This window comes from Tiliqua scincoides, chromosome 7 (assembly GCF_035046505.1).
Source record: "Tiliqua scincoides isolate rTilSci1 chromosome 7, rTilSci1.hap2, whole genome shotgun sequence".
Lineage (NCBI taxonomy): Eukaryota > Metazoa > Chordata > Lepidosauria > Squamata > Scincidae > Tiliqua > Tiliqua scincoides.
Genome location: NC_089827.1, coordinates 48,517,334 through 48,537,198, shown reverse-complemented (window position 1 = coordinate 48,537,198; position 19,865 = coordinate 48,517,334). Strand labels below are relative to the sequence as shown.

Sequence of the window (19,865 nt, the reverse complement as noted above, 5' to 3'; positions counted from 1 at the left end):
AAAAAAAAAAAATTCTAATAGTAGAGTGGTCCTAGCTCAGTGGTTCCCAAACTTTTTAGCACCAGGACCTACTTAAAAAAAAAGGTATTCCCCTTCTTAGATTTCCTCCCTATTCTCTTGTTGTGGAAAGAGCTACCTGCGTACATTTTCCATTGCATATATTCCCAAGCTGTATAGTACCTATATTTTAAGTAGTTCAGCTTCTTTTCTGACCTGATCTGATCTGAGTCTGGAGGAACTCATCACTAGTGATATGGGGAAAAATTCCTTCTATTTAAAATAAAATGTACAGTAGTGCATATACCCGTTCAAAAATGTACCTGTTGAAAATATTCCTGATTTATATTCCTTTCTAACAGCCCAATCCTATCAAGACATTAAGGTGGCATATCTCTTGAACCTCCACCATAAGCACCAGAATGATGGTGCAAAACCCGCTCTATCGCTCTGCAGGCCAGGCACTCCAGTGCAAATAACTGGAGGCTGCGCACAGGCTCCACTAGCCCACAGAACCTCCCCCATCTGCTGGAGCAGGTAGGTCAGCAGTGGGAGAGGATCTAGAGCAGAGTGGAGAAGAGAGTGGGCCAGGCCAGGGATGGTTTGGGCATGGGAGGTGGAGGATCTCAGTGGCAGTGGCGCACTCCAAGATCCTGTCCACCCTTTCGCAGCTTGAACATGATCCCTGAGTCTGATAAAGAGCTGGCTTAGGTCTAAGGAGACCCATTGGAGTCCAGGTGTCTTACAGAGTGGTAAATAAGGAAAAACTTCACTTGTGTTGTCTGGTCACTCACCCAGAGCATGTAGCACATATTTCAGCAGAATCTCTGCATACTGTGGACTGGTGGGGGGGGGGGTAGGATTAAGCCCTTAGTCTTCAGTGTTAGTTACAAGTCCCATTGAACTTAGTGGAACATACTTCTGTGGAAATGGGTTTTGGATTTCCTGTAAAAGGAAGTAAAAATGAAAATCAATATACAAGAGACATGGAGCATATTAAGGAGTACTAGAAGTAAAAGAGTCTTTTATTAAGAAGTTAATCATATTCACCGTTTTTATGTATGTAGTTTGAGTAACAGTTTTTAAATTACTAGACTTTTGCAAGTACTTTCAGTTGTTGCTGAGAAGCAGTAGAGAGCACTGTCTTCCCCATGATAAGAATCAAAGTTGCTTTCAAGGATAATGTAATGAAAGGGTGCCATCTAATGGAGAAAGTGTTAAGTGTATTGTGAGAAGATAGACAAGCTGGAACATTGAATAGGGCAATGAGTCTCAACGTTTTTGGCACCAGGACCCACTTTTTTGAATGATAATCTGTCAGGACCCACTGGAAGTGATTCATTAACCTGGAAGTGATGCTATGGCTGGAAGTGACATCATCAAGCAGGAAAACTTTTGACGCCTGCATACAACAAAATCAAATCAAATTAATTGAATAAATAAAAAGCTTACAATAAGTATAAGTTTAACAATTTATTTAGAATAAAAAAGAACCCTTCTAACCCTCCCAAGCAGTTACTGATCTGTTTTTTAAAAAATTCCCCAAACATCCCAAAGGCTGCAATCGTATCCACACTTATCCAGGAGTAAGCCCCATTTATTATCATTGTTAAAAGCATAGATGTAGAAGCCTGTTAAAAGTAGAAATCTGTAACATTTCATCAGGTGCAGTCGCATACCATGGTAGCATGAAGTTGAATAGTTTATATTAAAAATAAAACGTACATTGAAATGAATGGGAGCCCACCTGAAATTGGTTCACGACCCACCTAGTGGGTCCCAACTTGCAGTTTGAGAAACACTAGAACAGAGTATTTACTGTATACAGTATTTTCATTAGATCAACTTCATAGTGATAGGTTAAATACCTTGATATTCAGATTTGATGAGGGACTAACATCATTTCATAGCTGCCAAGGGCCAAGGCTGATCTGTAGTGCTGACCCCTGAGTGTACACATAGCCTTTGTATGGCAGTAGCAGAGCATCTCTTTTGGGACTCACAGAGACAAGGAGGTGCCCATGGAAGGCAGTTTGCTGAGGCCGCTGAAAACCTGGACTTGTCCTTGGGATCCATAACAGTAGAGACTAGTTTTGTGAAAATGTCTTTACAGGTTCCATGTTGCTTTTAGGATGATAGGAACACAGCTGCAAATCATTCCTGTACTTAAAAACTGGAAAAACAAACATTTGGGGGTGCAGGAGTAATGTTCTCAAGGTTATCTCAGGCTATCCAGCTTGCTGCCACAGGCTTCCTCCTTATGGAAGTGCTCTCATTAAGGTAGGCTTACATAAGAAGAGCCCTGCTGAACTATCCTATCCAGGCCCACCTATCCAGCCTCTTTTTCTCACAATGGCCAATCAGATACCCACAACCAGGAGTTAAGACTTTAGATAAACTTAACCTGCAATTGATATTCAGAGGCACACTGCCTCAGAACCAATAGGTCGCATGTAGCTATCATAACTAGAAGCCATTCATAGACTTGTCCTTCATGAATGTATCTCATCACCATAACTTGTAGTAGAGAATTCCATAAATTAATTAGGTGCTTCATGAAGAAGTACTTCCAGTGGGTTTAATTGGATGTTTCAGTTCTTGTGTTGTAGAGATAGAGAGGGGGGGAAAAAACTGTTTCTCTGTCCCCTTTTCCACATCATCATACCCTTTCCACACATGTCATTTACTTAGAGAATTCAGATTGTACAAATAAATGTTGTCTACAATTCTGTACACTCCTAAGAGTAAGGCCCACTGAATTCATACCCCTGGGGGCTGGGGATAAGAATAGGCCCTCAGTTTGGCTGTACTTGTCGTAAGAGGCGACTAAACAGCCACCGGGTAGATGGGACTCGTTAGCCTGGGAAGGCAGCTCATCTGAGAGAAGGAAAACTCTGATCCCAAACCTCCACTGCCTTGTGGCTACATCCAGTTATGGAAAAGGCTTCAGGAGTCAACCTCGAGGCAAAATCCGGAGCCGGAGTCCCTGAGGCAGTTCATGGCTGAACACAGTCATGTTCTGGCAACTCCTGCGATGCCGCTGGAACCAACCGTATTGGTCTCTGCCTCTCCATTGGACCATTTCAGCGACGTGGAGAGGGGATTTGCTGCATGGGTAACAGCCTATCCTCCATACCTACTTTACCCAGGCTTCGCGCTCTGGAGAGGTCACTCTGTTCCAGAACCACCATTCAGAGCGTGACACCATAGTCTTTCGAGACTGAAGGATGCCAGCAACAACTTCTTAGAAGACATGAATAGGGTTGTACTGTTGGTCAGGCTGTTTATCAGAGCACTTTCATTTGGAGAACAAGAAAATGAAGGAAAGATCAGGCATTTCTTACAGGCGTGTGCATCCCACACAAATCAGCGTTTAAGTTTCATGTTAAGATTACGCTTGAAGGAAACAGCAATCAACTCAGAGAGCAATTATTAGCAAATACACTTGATCAGAACAAATTTGAGCAAGGAATGCATACAGTGACCCAATTATTTTGGTCAATATATGAACATATCTTTCCTCAAGTCCCAATTAATCTCATCATAGTCTCTTTAGCAGACTTCATACAGCATCCAGTTTACGTAAACTTTGCTTATAGCAGACAGTACATGTATTTGGCAGAAATTCTAGCATCCTCTGCGCCTTTCATCAACCAATTCTAGACATTTCTGGCTTTAGGCCAAACTCAGGACAGCCAGGTCAGACAATTGCAGACCTTTAATATATAATATAATAGAAATCTGTGGCAAAGCACTATAAATCTAGAAGCTACAGGATTTCTACACTAACTTATTTGCAGGAAAGACACCTATACACCAGGCAGCTATCAACTTCAGTTCAACAACACTGATAAACAGATTTGCATGTAGACATAATTCTAGTCATGTGATGGAGAAAACCTCACCTCACCACCTGCAGCAAGTCAATGCCTTAACATCTTCCTGCACATTTTTCTTGCGATGAAACCTTCTCATGGGGTGAAATATTGAAATGAAATTCAGACTAAAGCTGACTAAAGACGAAAGCTGAAACTAACAGTGGCTAGTGGCAGAAGCCATTGGCATAAATATAAAACTGAAGCATCATGATCTTGGAGAGGCATAAATCTTTGAAGTAAGCAAGTGAGAGAACATTGGTGGGTGGGTGACATGCAGGGGCGAACCCACAACGATCACTGTTGCAGTGGGTGGGCAGAGAATAATTTATCATTCTACCAGTTCTAGCACAGCAGAGTGTGGCAGGGAGTCGTGAGTGAAAGGAAGGGGGGCAATGAAGTGCCCTTCATGACTTTATCCTTCCAAGGAAAAAGAAAATCCAAAAGCCAAAAGTGTGCTTTTTCAAAAGAGTCAAAACTAAAAAGAGACAAATGGCAACAGGAGTGAGAATTTTTCCCTTATTGTGTCGCTTTCACAAAGGCTGCTTCATTTCCTAGTGTACTGCTAAGATGTTTTACCCCTATAACATAGCAATAAATATGTTTGCAAACAGGTGAATTATGGCCAGATCCTGTTCTTACTGCCAGATGTCCTAGCACCTTTTCTGCTGGCCTGCACACCCATAAAGCAGTCAGCACCACTGTAAAAGTTGTTCCAGCGTTAGCATGCTGGTGAGCACACTGGTGGGAAGGCTGGCACCTTTCTACCTGTGTTGTTGGCCATCCACTGGAGCAGCGGGAGAGATGACGGGGTGGGGAGGGCATAACGGGGCAAAGAGGGGCAAAACTGGGCAGGGAGACGATGTAATGGGGCAGGAAGGAACCTGCGGCAATGGTGTGTGCTGGATAGTATCCCCCTTTCCTGCATCTTTCCCACCCTCTTTCTCTCCAACTTGCAATAATGAAAGGCTCTCTTCAGCAGCTTGCCCTACAGAAGAAATCATTTTGAAAAATGGACCTTGAACGTGTGGTTGAACTCAGGAATTTTACACCAAAAGAATTTCCCAAGACTTTCATACCAGAGCTGTCCAATTTGTTGCAAAGAGTTTATTTTTCATAATTGCCCCTCCAGTGAGTGAAAGAATAAACATTTAAATATTTTGCTCTGCCCTTCGGAAACCATGTGATACTGACAGCGTCATCTTTGATCTAATTACGTTATAGATTTGAAGGGTTTATAGTGCATGCAGACAGGTGAGGGATAGGATTGGGCTGTAAGCTGTGTAGGAAGCTATATTAAGGATATACCTTCATAAAAACACACTGAAACATTGCATTAAGTTTAATTTAAAAATTAGCATTTGGTTTCAGATCTGTCAAACTACAGAAGAGAGGTGATAAAAAGAAATAGCACCAAAAAGATTCAGGAAAGCCTACTTGGATTCTGTAGGGTGTTTGTCTCCCTATTGAAGTGCCTTCTGCCATCATAGCTAATTACTGAGCTCTTTATACACTATCCATTTCTTTTCATCATTTTACAAAATTTTACTGTTGCCATAACAACATAATGCAATCGGTAAAACATTGCTGCTATTTTCTGTAGCCAAGCCCTCATGCTGTTAAGGAGATGAGCCCTTTGCGAGAATTTCGGCAGACTCCCACCCTCTAAACTAGGTCAAAAAGGAGGTGGGGGGGGCAAAACCCCAGTGGGTTATTAGACTCAATTGTAGTGTAAATCCCAATAGTGTTCTGGCAACTTTGTTTAATGAACTTCTAAAATTGCACAAGGGATTTGTATGTTTGTGTCAATTTCTTTCGTATTGTTCATGTCATAGGCAGATTAGTTTGTATAGCATCTCAGCATTTCAGGGTTCATGCTGACCTAGGAAAAACAATTACATGTTAATGGAAGGTGATTATAAAACTGAGGATCTTCCATGATATACACTTACAGTGTCATCCTATACCTGTTTGCTCAGAAGTAAGTCCCACTGAGTTCAGTTCAGTGTATGGAATTGCAACCCACCAGGCCAATAATACCTAACTCCCCATGCGGTGATGCAGCTGTGCCAACGGGTTGCACCCTGCATCCATTGGGGGAGTTTCAGGCCACAAAGTTCTCCTTGGGGTAAGGCAGTGGTTCTCAAACTGGGGTGTCACGATGCCCCAGCCTGAGAGCCCTAACCTCTGCCCCTTAAGGGGCAGGGAGAGGGAATGGAGCGATGCGATCCCCTATATTACGTCGCTTTCCAGGGGTGCAAGGGCTTGCTCATACTCACAGCAAGCTGCAGCAACCTCCCAGGGGTGCAGGGAACCATGCGCCAGCCTGCGCAGGGCACTCCAACATGCGGAGACGCTCAAATTGCGATAGCAACCCATGTCCAGTTGGCGTTCACTAAACCGGAAGTGGGTCACAATTGCAATTTTGAGTGTCTCCGCATGTTGGGGAGCCCTGCAGAGGTTGGTACGGCGTTCCTTGCACCCCTGGGAGGCTGCTGCAGTGTCTGGTATGTACAAGCAAGCCCCTGCACCCCTCGAAAGTGACACAATTGTGTCTCTCCATTCCCCCTTCCCCCACAGGCACTTACAGCGGGGCTCAAACTCATAGAGAATTTGAGAACTGCTGAGGTAAGGGAACATTTGTCCCCTTGCCCCTAGGTAAGCCCTTGCTGCCCTGCTGGGTCTGTCTAGCCCTGCAGCAGCTATATAGTGGACCCAGGAAGGTGGATCAAAGCTGGGAAGGGGGATAGGATATCAGCAGCGCTGCCAGAAGCACTGAACACTCTGAGGAGCCATACAGCATGTACAGCTTTTGAAGGGAATACATGAAACTGTCTTCTGCTGTGTCAGATCATTGGTCCAGTGTGGTCTACACTAGCTGGCAGCGGTTCCCATTGGATGTATGCCTCTCCATAGAGTTTAAGGTGCCTAACTGCAGGATCTGTTTTTGGATTGAACACCTGTTGTGTGCTGAATAGCCCTGAATAGGGCTGCCATTGGTCTACTGTGTTACCCGCTCAAGACTCAGTCCTATCCAACTGCATCACTGATGCCCCTACAATGCAGCCCTAAGGTAAGGGAACAAATGTTCTCGTACCTGGAGGAGAACTCCATGACTGTACCCCACCACAGGGTGCAGCATACACCCTGTCAGCATGGCTACATCAGCACTGGAAAGATGGATAGGACTGGGCCCTGGTGAGTTAAAAAACAATGCTCTGGCAGGTAACACAGGCCCACAAAACGGAGGGTCAGAAAAGTTTTTCCCAAACTTTATGGTGGTTTGATATGAATTTGGGGTGCCGATTCCAAAAATGGCCTCCGTTTTGCCCTATCATGTCTAGTTTTGGAGATATAGTATAGCCTCATTAGTGAATGGTTCAAGCAGCTTCCTCATGAGGAAGCCATGGTGTAGTCTTCCTCATGAGGAAGCTGCTTGAACCATTCACTAAAGAGGCTATGCCGTGTCTCCAAAACTAGATGTGATAGGGCAAAATGGATGCCATTTCTGGAATCAGCACCCTAAATATACGCAGGAATTGGTGTAACGTTTAAGGAACAGAATGTTTTTAGTCCTGTGTAATCGGTATTGGAGGCTGAAGACCAGTAAACATCTGAAATGGCCTGCAAAGACTTTTGCTTTAGACCCCCTTTAATGGAACCATCAGGCTCCCCTAGTGACCCACCAAATTGCCCCCTGGCTCCATCCTTACAATCAAACTGTATCTTGGCTCCATCCATAGCCTGCCAGATTCTAGAATCCAATTGGCAGTGCTCCTGGTCTGCATTGGTCATGCCCCAGGTGCCAATAGTTTGTAAGTCAGATGATAGCAGCTTTGTAGAATGTGTGCCCACAGTCCAACCATGGTATGTTTCTGCTGCAGAGAAATTGGGAGAGTAGGATGGATGTGCTGATATTGTGGAGCTGGTAGGCTTCAGGATAGTGGTTCAGGTGTAAAAAGGATGTAAAAGTATTATAAGGAATATTGTAATATAAGGAAGCCTTATAAGCAGGATGGATTTTGTTTTACAGCCCCCTGTCGAAGCAAAGAAAAAATGTCATCAGCTGTGTGACTGTGCACGATTCCCCCTACTCTGATTCGTCTGGAAACAACAGCCCCTACACAGTGCAGCACCGTGGAGGAGCAAACCATAATGGAAACAACTATGATACAAAAGGAGCCCTGGAAACACATTGCAATGGCAATCCCCGGACAATTATTGTACCACCCCTGAAAACACAGGCCAGCGAGGTGTTAGTAGAATCATGCGATAGCTTGGTCCCAGGTAAGTTTGCTACGTCCATCAGAGGAGTAACAGGCCTTAATGAAAGGATCGCAGAAGAATCCCTTTGTTCCTGATTCCGTCTTGTGCACCCTGCCAAGTCCCCTGTTCAGCTATTATAGCAGGCCTGTTGCCTTTCATACATGTTATGCAGAAGCATTTTTGTGTATAAAGAGACCAAGGGGCTTTTCACAGGTTGTTTGTGAGCCCCTAGTGGTTCTCTCACAGCCCCTAATGAGTCTCTCACACCCTAACGTATTCCACTGCAGGCATTTTACCTTTCACAGAGAGTCAGGGCCCAATCCTATCCAACTTTCCAGGACTGATGCAGCTGCAATGCAGCCCTGATGTAAGGGAACAAATGTTCCCTTCCCTTGAGGAGCCTCTGTAGCTGTCTCCCCACCTAAGGATGCAGCGCACACCCCATCGGCACAGGTACACCGGCACTGAAAAATTGGATAGGATTGGGCCCTCAGTCAGTAAAAGGTCAATTGGAAATCACTAACTGATTTTATTGATCTTACTGTTAGTGGCTTCTCCTTCTGGAAAGATGTGAGATGTAAGTTTAATAACAGGAATTTTTTTTTTGCAAGGAAAGTCTCCCATAGCAAAGCAAGAATCAGAGTTCCCCATGCCAGGAGCTTTATAGGCAATATTTTGAAAGTGAGAAAACTTGCCCCTAGACCATCAGTTAACAAGGTGAATATGAATCATGCAACTTTAGTCTGGCTCAGGTAGGGACTTGAGAGGGAGCTGTCCCCTGCTCAATACATTTGGCCTATGAATGATATTATGCTTAAGACTTAAGTCCTCTGATGGTAATTGGGGCTGCAATCCTATCCACACTTTCCTGGGAGTAAGCCTCATTGACTATAATGGAACTTACTTCTGAGTAGACATGCATAGGATCGGGCTCTAAATGTGATTGAAAGGGATTTGTGCTTTCTTCCCCTCTCAGTCACCACCAATCATCACTCATCCTCCTACAAGTCAAAGTCCTCCAGCATCATGACCTCCACCAGCGGTCACTCTTCAGGGAGCTCGTCTGGAGCCATTGCCTACAGGCAGCAGCGGCCAGGACCACCATTCCAGCAGCAGCAGCCTCTAAATCTCAGCCAGGTAAGCAGTGTAAGAGAGAGAGAGAGAGAGAGAGAGAGGCACTACAGAATCCGGCAGTAACTGCCAAAGAAGTGGCATGTTCTACAAGGCAACTTACAGCCCTATCTTATGGGCCCACTGTGCCACCAGAACTTATGTTCTAATGGCATAGTGTGTATTATGGCTGTCGCAGACAGTGGCATGCCATGTTGTACAGCTGGGCCGCTGTTGCAAGCAGCAGGTGGCTGTGGCTGCACTTCAGTGGCCTTCTAACAAGTCCTGGTGCCAATAAGCAGGAGGAAGTGGGGTGGAAGGAACAGGGAGGTGTGGAAGGAATAGGGCAGAGACCAGGGTGGAGAGGAAGGGTGGATTGAGACATAAAAACATAAGAACAGCCCCACTGGATCAGGCCATAGGCCCATCTCGTCCAGCTTCCTGTATCTCACAGCGGCCCACCAAATGCCCCAGGGAGCACACCAGATAACAAGAGACCTCATCCTGGTGCCCTCCCTTGCATCTCGCATTCTGACATAACCCATTGTCAAGAAGGGGGCAGCCCGTTGACCAAGAAGAAGGCAGTATTGTTGGCACCACTGATATCCTATCCCTCTTCCTGGCCTCCCTCTACCTTCCTGGGTTTAGTCGAACTTGCATCACCAAAATTGCTGGTGCAGGTAGACCCATTTGGGTTTTATCTCTGAAAAAGAAATGTGCCCTTACCCAGAGGAGACCTCTGGGACAGCCCCCATGCCCCCCGCAGGATGCAGCATGCTCTTGTGGTATGGCTGAATCAATGAGGGGAGCATTGATAGGATAGGGCTGTAACTCTCGTTTAAACTAGTTTACTCAATTGGACTTCAGAGTGAGACACCAGAGATTACCAGATAATTAGAAAGTGAACAAGGCATACAGATTGAGACATAGTTTGCAGGAATGGTACCAGTGTGTTTTGGGAGCATTGGGAGAAATATTCTCCTTTAGACTGACTAGGGGTAGTAGCAATCCAACAAACCAGAAGTCCAAAGTGAGGAAGTTAATGCAACTACATAGCCAAAAGGACTTAACCAAGTTAGAGATCCAGTACTAATAAATCAATCAAGCATGAGCAGTGTCCAGTGAAAATGTTAGGACAACTAGAACATGACCATATGAAGAAGGTTTCCAAGGAAAACAGGGACCTGGAATCCAGAGAGGAAGGAATATGCTGTGGGGCATTAGCAGAAAAAGGCTGCCAGGCAGGCACAGGCGTAGATTAAGTACCCTTTGCTTATCTCTTCCCACTCAACGAGACTTCCCTGAAAATGCCCCCTCAGCTGTTTTGCAACTATTTTTATCCCCAGTCAGGCTCTGAGACTAGAACCCAAATGTGGGAAGAGGGGGGATGGCTAGAGGGTGGCATAGTCAGAGGAAAAACTTCCCAGGTGCAGGACAGATTAAGTACCCCTTGTCCATCAGTGGCAGTCCTATACTTTTTTTGTGCCTGGGGCCACCTCCCACTTTGCTGCTCCACTCCCTGAACCAGAATTAATTGCGGTGACATCATCACATCACCACAATCACTTCTAGAACTGTACTGGGAGTCAAAGTTGAAGCTGCTGGCTTCTTTCTCTTTAGAAAAAAAAAAAAGCAATGGGGGAGCCGAGGCTGGTGTCATTGCCCCTGTAGGCATGGTACCCAGGGTATTTGCCCCCTTGCTCCCTAGGTATGCCACTGTTGCTTATCAGTCCTTCTCTTATAGCCCCTTGTACCTTTATTTACCTTTAACCGATCAAAATATGTTTAGGAAAAATGTGTTTTCAAGGGGGCATAGAGAGAAAAAATGTCGCTATAGTGTTCTTTGTTTATTCATTTGAACAGGCCCAGCAGCACATCACGACAGATCGCACAGGGAGTCACCGGCGACAGCAAGCCTACATCACTCCCACGATTGCTCAGGCGCCATATTCCTTCCCACACAATAGCCCCAGCCACGGTACGGTCCACCCCCACCTGGCTGCGGCTGCAGCTGCTCACCTCCCTGCTCAACCTCACCTCTACACGTACACTGCACCTGCTGCTTTGGGCTCTACGGGCACTGTGGCTCATCTGGTGGCTTCCCAAGGCTCAGCTCGTCACGCTGTCCAGCACACTACGTACCCAGCCAGCATCGTCCACCAAGTTCCTGTCAGCATGGGTCCTCGTGTCCTTCCATCGCCCACCATCCACCCAAGCCAGTATCAAGCGCAGTTTGCTCACCAGACCTATATCAGTGCGTCTCCAGCCTCAGTCTACACTGGATACCCTCTGAGCCCCACCAAGGTCAATCAGTACCCTTACATCTAAACACTGGAACAAGAGACATGGCACACACTGAGGGGAACGAGGCTGCTTTTATACCGAAGGACAGAATGGGAGAATGTCTCGTGCAATGGAAGCTCAGACAAAACTTGAACAGAGGAGACTTTGAGGAAGAAATGAGGGAGAACTGAAGAGAACAGGAGATAACAGTTCTACACTTTTTATTTAAAAAAAAAGAATAGAAAAAAGATAAAAAGAATGAAAAACAAAACTACAAAAACCCATTCTGCACCATGCTCAATAGTGAGAGAAGCAGAAGGACCATCCTTGCCTGTTTTGGGTCCTGTTTTTGGATAACTTCACTCATAGACTTTTACAGATTATTTTCATCTGATTCCAGGAGACTACATTTAGGAATTTGCTGTTCAGACCTCCTAATACAAGTTTCATAGGTGTTTGGGTATATTTTTTTTTAATTAAATCAAGAAGCGTACAGATGAGGGATTTATCCAGAATTTCAAAAAGGGTTATCGCTTTTGTCATTGCGCTGGTTGCTGTAACCCAAAATAAAAACAAGATGAAAAGTGTGATGTGTTTTCTGTCAGGAAGATGCAGATTGGCACACAGGCCGAGGGTGAGGGATGCTCTAGATTGCTCCAGCTCTCTCACTCCCAGGCTTAGCAGCTCTGGTAGGTTGGAAACACACATACTGAGCAGAAAACACTATTGGGTCAAATCAGGGGCAATGTGGCTGTTTGTTCTTTCTCTAAGCACCCTGGATAAATCCCTGAGAAATGTTATTCTTAAAAGAAAAAAACCTTTTAATAATGTACAATAGAATCTCATCTTCCTTATTTGGAAATACTTTTTTCCCCCTTTTTTTTGGATAACCCCTAGCCATTTGCAGTCCAATCCTTACATTTCCTGCTCCAGCACATAAATGCTGCTGATGTGGCCATGCCGATATCTCATCACCTTGGCAGCACAAAGAACTACATTATGGCAAGTGACATTGCACCAGTGTGGTGAGCAGGTACACAACCTCAAATGTTTAGGATTGGGCTGTTAAGTGTAGGAGTAGAAGTTCTAGCTGGCCCTTGGTAGAATGTAGCACTATACTATACATAACCCTTTTTTTCTACTTTGTGTTAAACTCCAATGATACCAATAGACTATTCCTCAATGTGATTGCACAAAAAAAGTGATATAACATAGGCATGTAACAAATGTGATTGTCCAGGTATATGTGTGTGTGTGTCTGAATGTGAGAATGTGCGCATGTGTGCGCTGATGCTGCCTTCTCTTGTGGTGTGGTCCTCAGCACAGCCATTACAAACTGTCACAGTCTTAGTTTTACATCATTCCCTTGTAGTGCCTTACCAAACTACAGTTGCGGTTTTAAGGGTTTACTTCCACTGGTACTCCTAGAAACTGACTGAGGCTGGTTGGAATTTAATCTCAGCTCTTTTTTCTTCTTCTTTTTAAAAATGTTCTTTGTTTTTCTTTTCCTTCTTTTAGACTTTTACTTTTATGTCATCTTTCTTGGATAAGTTGCAGGGTCAAGGGAGGACCTGTGGAATTTGGCTCTTATGTAAAGATGGATGAGCCTAGGAGGGCTTTATGGGAATGGAAATTACTGGACTGGTTCTTAGACCCTATAGCAGCTTTCCAAGGGCTCTATTCTTTAATGGGGTTATTGGTTTAATTTCCTGTGGGGATGCTCTGTTGCCCCACAATTCTTTGCAGTTTTGTATTCTTGCTAAAAGTATAAGCAGAACAGGAGGCTCCTGGGCTTGCTTTGGATTCGAAATATGTAGTACCTCATGTTAAATTGCTGTGTCTGAACTAGGGATGTGGGAAGATGATTACCTGGGAAGGACTGTTTTCACTTGAGTGCTTTCAGTGGGAAAAGAAACAAGAGAATGAGGCAGATTATTCCTGAGCATAAAACTCAGGTTTGCTTCAGAGGTTCTCCTGGAGAAGACCTTGCACCGGCACCTGAGCAGTTTGGGTGGCTGCTTGGAGCCCAAGTGCTCTCCCTTGGACAGGGCTACCTTTGCTTTGCTGGAGGTATGAGTCCTGTTCACAGCAGCAGGGATTCGATCACTTCTGGGTAATGTGTTTTGAAGTCCATGGGTAACAGGAGCCTAGATGGATCAGTGGTTCCGTTCAGTAGCTATGACATCAGTGTCCTGCTATCCATGAAATCCCAGAGCTACGCCTGACTTGGAGACACCGTGATAATAATACTTCTCCTGGCTTAGCTGTTGCTTTTTACACTTCCTCCCACCTCATTCCTACTGTGGTAAAAATCACTGTTCAGATTTGCTGATCTCTGTGTCCTCAGCACCAAATCGTCTGAACTGTCTTGTTTTTAAATAGATTTCCAAAGAGAAGCTTTTGTACAATGAAAGGTTAATGGGCTTAGTTAGAGGGAAATCTTACTGCTACACCAATGCACATGGGTTCTTCTGCTGTGTCAGTGCTTAGTGTTTTCCTGTGGAGATGTACTTGTGTTGATGGTCTGAGACCGGTCATGACACAGGATGCATGCCTTGCATAGCCACTCAGTACCACTACAGCTGTATTTGTGACTTCAGAAAAGGAGTTGTTTTGGCAATATGGTAAGATGTTGGGATATGGTAGGTCAATTGGCTGAGAGAAGAGGGAGGGATCCTGGGGGTGGTTAAGGCGTAAAAGGTTTCTCAAGAGGTAAGTTGGCAAGAAAGACAAACAAGCACAGTTGTAATATTATACTGGATCTGGAAGTGAGTTGACATACCTCACCTGGAAGCGGAAAGGATTTTCACCATGAATACATTGTTGGACAGTTATTTTCTGATGGTAAACCCTCTGTTTGCCATTAGATTAAATAAATCCTCTGTTTCCCCCATTCTCCATCTGATCACCATTCAATTTCCCTTTCTCTCCCTAACCATAGTAATGTAAATACTAATATGATCTTTCACTGGTTCATGCACTTTGCAACTTTTAGCTCTGGAAACAAAAACCCCGAATCAGTTGCTATTTTATTAAAGCAACACCTCCCCCCTTCTCTCATTGTAGTCTACTGCATTTGTCTCCTACCCTATCTAGAATGGAAGCTTCATGCTGCTCACATCATTGAAAGGAAGGATATTTTGTTGTTGTGTTGTTAATTTTAATATGTGATAATTATATTTTACTCTTGATTTTAATTGCACATGCATTCCTGCATCTTTGTATTATTATTATTATTTTCTCTTAATAGTGTATTGGTTGTTAATTAGTTTTTTTTTCTGTGTCAGTGGCATCAGAATGCCTGAAGTGCATGTACATTTTGCAGGAAAAGGGAGACGGAGATACTCTAGATGAGAAACTTGTGTCACTCACACAAGGGAAGAGCCAAGAATATTGTGGCTGTAATTATGGCGCCACTTTGCAGTTTCTGGTACAATGCATAGTATCTTGGTCTAGGCATTTTCAAAAAGTGCACTCTTAGGCACAGACCAAACAACTTGGATTCAAGAAGGATACTGGGATTATAGAGACACTTTGATCTTGCATTGTAGCAACTGATGTCTGATGAGTTGCTATTGTATGAAATAACTGAAGAGGCCAAACCATAATGCTTAGTTACAGGTTTAAAGGCTTTGCGGTCTTGTAATAAAGTTCAGGGTGTAAGTACTTGTTACCTACTTCAGAGACCCGAAGGGTGTTCAGTAAGCCAAGAGCAACAAGCATTTATGGTGGCGGTAAAAGAGATTGCATGGTCCATGGATAGGAGTTGTTGGCTAGTTAAAATGGAAGAATTCAGACACTTGGTTAAAGACATAGTAACATAGTAGCTGGTTGCTCTAATCAAGATGAAAGGCTTTATTGTACAGCCTGAATAGTTGGAGTTCTTCCTTCTCAAAGTATCTAATTTTTTCTCTTCCCAACGAATACTTAAGGATATGAGATATTTTAAATTTTAAAACAATGCAACATTAAAATTTAAAGTTTTGCCAGTTATACAGAATATTTATGTTTTTAATTAATAAGACCTCTCCATCTTGCAGCACAATCCTAAGCATGTTTACTCAGAAGTAAGTCTCACTGTGTTCAATGGGGCTTACTCCCTAGTAAGTGTGTTAGAATTGCAGCCCTAGTCCCTTTTTAACTACAAAACTGAGAGTACTGTTCTTCAGGACATTATATGGTTGTGCATGCTCTTGAAGTACATCATTTTAGCATATTTGTTGAATTAATCCCCTTGGGAACAAACATTCCCTTACCTCTAGGAGGCTTCTGTGAGTGTCACCAGACTGCAGGATGCAGCACACACCCCATTGGCACTGCTATGCCAGTGTTGGAAAGTTGGTTAGGATTTGGGCCTTGGTTTGTCAGGAATGTAAATAACCAACTGATTAATGGCAAGAAATGAATGAAGATTTGGTTTTAGTTCTACACACCAAAATGTTTTATTTATGAACTCTGCTTTTTTACATTCATACATACATACCTTTCCTTTTCACATAGAATGGTTCTTATTGTGATAAATAGAAAGAAGAGATGAATGGTTTCTGATGCAGAGGCGACAAAATGCATAGAGGGTGTTGTTGCTGTTACTGTTTTGTTTCCCATCCTAGCTGGTTGGAAAACAAAATTCTGCTCTGACTGTGGATCCCAGCATTGTCAGAGATGAGTTTAGAGGAGGGAGTGAGCCGGGCAGCTTACTAGATGTAGCCATAGAATATATTTGCATTGGTTTACTGTTGTAAGGAAGAGTCATAAATTTATCCTAGAAAAGAGTTGTGAGTAATAGTTGTCTGACCCTCTTTGAAAACACAAACAAGCTTGGATCTAAAGACCTACTTATAGCACAGTTCTGTGCATGCCTGCTCAGAAGTAAGTCACATTTATTTCAGTGGGACGGACTCCTAGGTAAGTATGTATAGCAGAGGTTGGCAACCTTTACAGCAAAGGGACTGAATGTTCAACAATGATGTCATCACATTGCTGAGCTCCTGGAAGCAGCTGCACAGAGCTTGGCTTGGGAGGTGAAGCCTCCTGTCCAGTTTACTGCATGCCTGATAGGGAATGGCAGAGCCACCTGCCCAGACTCTTGAAGTCCCTGTGCCATGAACCTGGTAAGGCGGCTTTACCGTTTCCTGTCTGGTGTGAGGCAAATTTGATGGGAGGTATTGCCTCCCAAGCTGAGTTCCACACAGGCCGGATGACCTTGGATGGTGGGCCAGATGCGGCCTGTGAGCTGTAGGTTGCTGACCCCTGATGCACCTGCAGCATCTGTGCACCTAGTGAAATTTTTGATTTCTTCCTTTGGAAAAGCACATGTATTTGCACACCATATCACAAACTACTTTTCAGACTCACCTGAATTTCCAAAGAGGTTTGCCATGCAGCACGATGGGGTGGAAGCTACTCTTCAAGAAACACAACTTCCAGTCTCCCTTGTTCAGACAGAGCTAGCTGTATAGTTCTTTGTATCCAAAAGATAGTAAAGTGGTACAGTGTTTTAGGCATAAGGGAGTGAAGTCTTTCTTTAATGAAGGAATGAAGTGCTATTGTACTGTATGGCTAACATTATACAGACAAAAACAATGGCAGGAACCAGTGGGTGTTTTTAATGGAAGCTACTGGAATTGGGAAATGATGTTGCCCGGTTTTTGAAATGACCTTTGGAGTTCTTTGTGAATTTATGCAGAAAGCTGCTAGGAAAGGAAGTGGCAGTTTAATAATGGTGGTGTAATGGTGCTTGGGTGTAGCAACTGGAACTCCAAAAGGTGATATAGTATCTTAAAGAGGAAATGCAGTTTTATGGTGTCATGAGCTTGAGAAGGTACTCCAAGGTAGTCGTCTACAAAATTAAATAGGCAGTGATGAGCCAGTGAAAGCGGACATTTAACAGTAACATGCTGAAATACCGAGTGCTTTCAGCAATGCAGTTTTTCTTATGTATGAAGGTGAAAGAAGGATTAGAAGCACAATTGTGTGTGGTTCATGGCCATTTGTACTGCTTTTATGGATTCGGCATGATGATATGCAACGAAAGAGCCTCTTAAAAGAAAACAATGCCATGGAAGACCTTGATTTTTCTCTCTTTATCTCTTATCAGCCAAATGCCAGTTTTGGAAGCTTTTCAGTTTTGGTGATCATATCTCTGCAAACGTTAAGACTAATGTCTTCACTTTTTCCTCCTTAACAGTAAATAGTTCTTTCCTATCACATTCCAACAAAATAATTGTTCTGCCTCCAGTGTTTTGTATATTCTTGAGGACTATGCCTCAGAATTTGGTTTGAGAGAATCTACAATTTACCAAACTTGAAGGGAAATAGAAACCCCTTTTCCTTTAACCAAAGAAGCTCTCGGCATGTATAACGCTAATAGTCTACTAGTCACACAAGTCTACTAGTGTGTTGTGACGCTGGAATGAGCATTCCAGCAGCACAATTTCCTTTCTGGCAGTTGTGAAACATGACCCACCAGAGTGCATGGGCTACCCACCGCTGGGACAAGTGAGTGGATGGTTCCGCATAGCGGCGGACAGGTTAAAGCATGTAGGGAGTCGGAGGGAGATGGGTGAGCAGAATGAGGCAGGGGTGGGTGGGCTGAACGAGATGCAACAGATCATGGCAGATCGGGCCTGGGAAGGAGATGATATTGGTGTGGCAGCAGCGGAAGCAAAATCCTAACCCCCCTTACGAGGCCTAATCCACCTTCATGGGTCCGTGAAGGCTTGAGCCGGCAGCATCGCTGGCGCAGGTTCAAGTAGACCCAGTGGACCAGCAGACGTTTACCTTGGGGCAAGAAAACAAATGTTTCCTTACCCCAAGAAGACTTGTGGAGGCTGAAACTTTCCAACTGGATGCAGCGGTAGTAACACTGACGTCACTGCATCACCACATGAGGAGTTGGTTAGGATCGGTCTGCCAGGATATCAATTAAAGTGTGACTCTGCCCATTAGAGAATTTGGTCACTAGAGAATTCAGTCACTTGATGGTTTTTTTGACTGTTAGATGATGACTTGATGTGGAATTCAGTTTTTTCCTTCTATTTGTTTTGCTGCACTTATCTTTATTCTTCAAATGTGTTTTTGCAGATAGTGGCTTGGGAGAATTTAGTCATACTGAAGAGGAGACAGAACTTATGTGTATTTTATTATTGTTAACAGAAATGAGTGAAAATGTATTTTGTTATGGCAATGAGATAGTTTAGAAAATGAAATTCTGGCCCCAATCCTATTTGCAGGATATGACGGCAGACTATGAGGTCCACCAGCATGTCCTGCACTCTTCCATTACAACCATCTCTCTGACAGCTTGTGGAGTGCAGTCACCTATGCAAAGGCCAAAAGGCCACGCAACAGCAGCCGTGCCATACAGATTGGTGGTCAATGGAGGTGTGCTGGTGGCAGGGTGGATTGGGGTGGGGTGGGTATCAGGCCAGGCTGGGGGCAGATCAGGAGCAGGGTGGGTTTCCATGGCAGTGGCATCAGCTGTATTCGGAGCTCCTATCCTGGTCCTAATGTCATCTGTCATGGTTCAGATCTATGCCAGCAAAAGAGCTGGTGTAGCTCTGAGTTAGGCCCATAAGGGACCAGGGAGTGGCAGAGGAGGTAAGCAAAACTTTACTTACCTCTCCCGGCTGGCTTGGACCCCAGTTGGCCCATAGGATGCAGCAGAGGTGCATCAGCTTCCCTGCATTGTGCAGGCTGGCCCTGGATAGAATTGGGGTGTCAGTGAGCTACCCATTAGTAGAAGTATTATTTACTGCTTTTTAAATATTTATCATCTTTCCATTTTCATGCAACTTTTCCAAGGTGGAAAAAAAAAATACTGTTTTTAGAACAATCACTAAAACATAAAAGCATCTCAAATAATGACAGACTGTTAGATAGTATATACAGAGACCAGGGCCAAATAATAAAATAAATTCTATATCTTGAAGGCCAAAATTCTGCCAGATTAACCCATTTTTTCCTGGTCCACAGGTGTATGCATTTGAACCCTGTTTGCATATATGCAACGTTGGGCAGAAATGACTTAAGGAGGAATTCAGATGATGGTGGACTGTTACTAAGGAGTGTGCCAGGTTTATATTTCTAGGCAGGGGTTCCCAAGGCCAGGAGCAGTGACACAAAGAACTCATTGGGGCTTAGTTTTTTTCCTTGTGTTTCTGAGATATGCAAGGCTCAAGGCTAGAGGTGGGAGAAAACAGTTTTATTTTTTCACTAATTTCAATGTTTTCCAGAAGTGCAGAAAGTGATGTTAGTCGTTTTTGTTTCATTATCACCATTTTCTCCCGCCTCTACTCATCATGGATTAGAAGTTAGTGTTTACATTCTCTAAGT

General features: G+C 43.9%; 1 protein-coding gene across 4 annotated transcripts in view; it reads left to right on the top strand.

Moving 5' to 3' along the window:
• HIPK2 (homeodomain interacting protein kinase 2) overlaps nucleotides 1-18,973 on the top strand; it is a 181,293-nt gene extending 162,320 nt beyond the window's left edge. For all 4 annotated transcript variants that reach the window (XM_066634241.1, XM_066634243.1, XM_066634242.1 and 1 more), the window contains 3 exons: nucleotides 7,906-8,159; nucleotides 9,115-9,275; nucleotides 11,112-18,973. In XM_066634241.1, the coding sequence (XP_066490338.1) occupies nucleotides 7,906-8,159; nucleotides 9,115-9,275; nucleotides 11,112-11,576 (880 nt within the window). In that variant the 3' untranslated portion in view covers nucleotides 11,577-18,973. The remainder of the gene's footprint in view (nucleotides 1-7,905; nucleotides 8,160-9,114; nucleotides 9,276-11,111) is intronic.
• The last annotated feature ends 892 nt before the right edge of the window (nucleotides 18,974-19,865 follow it).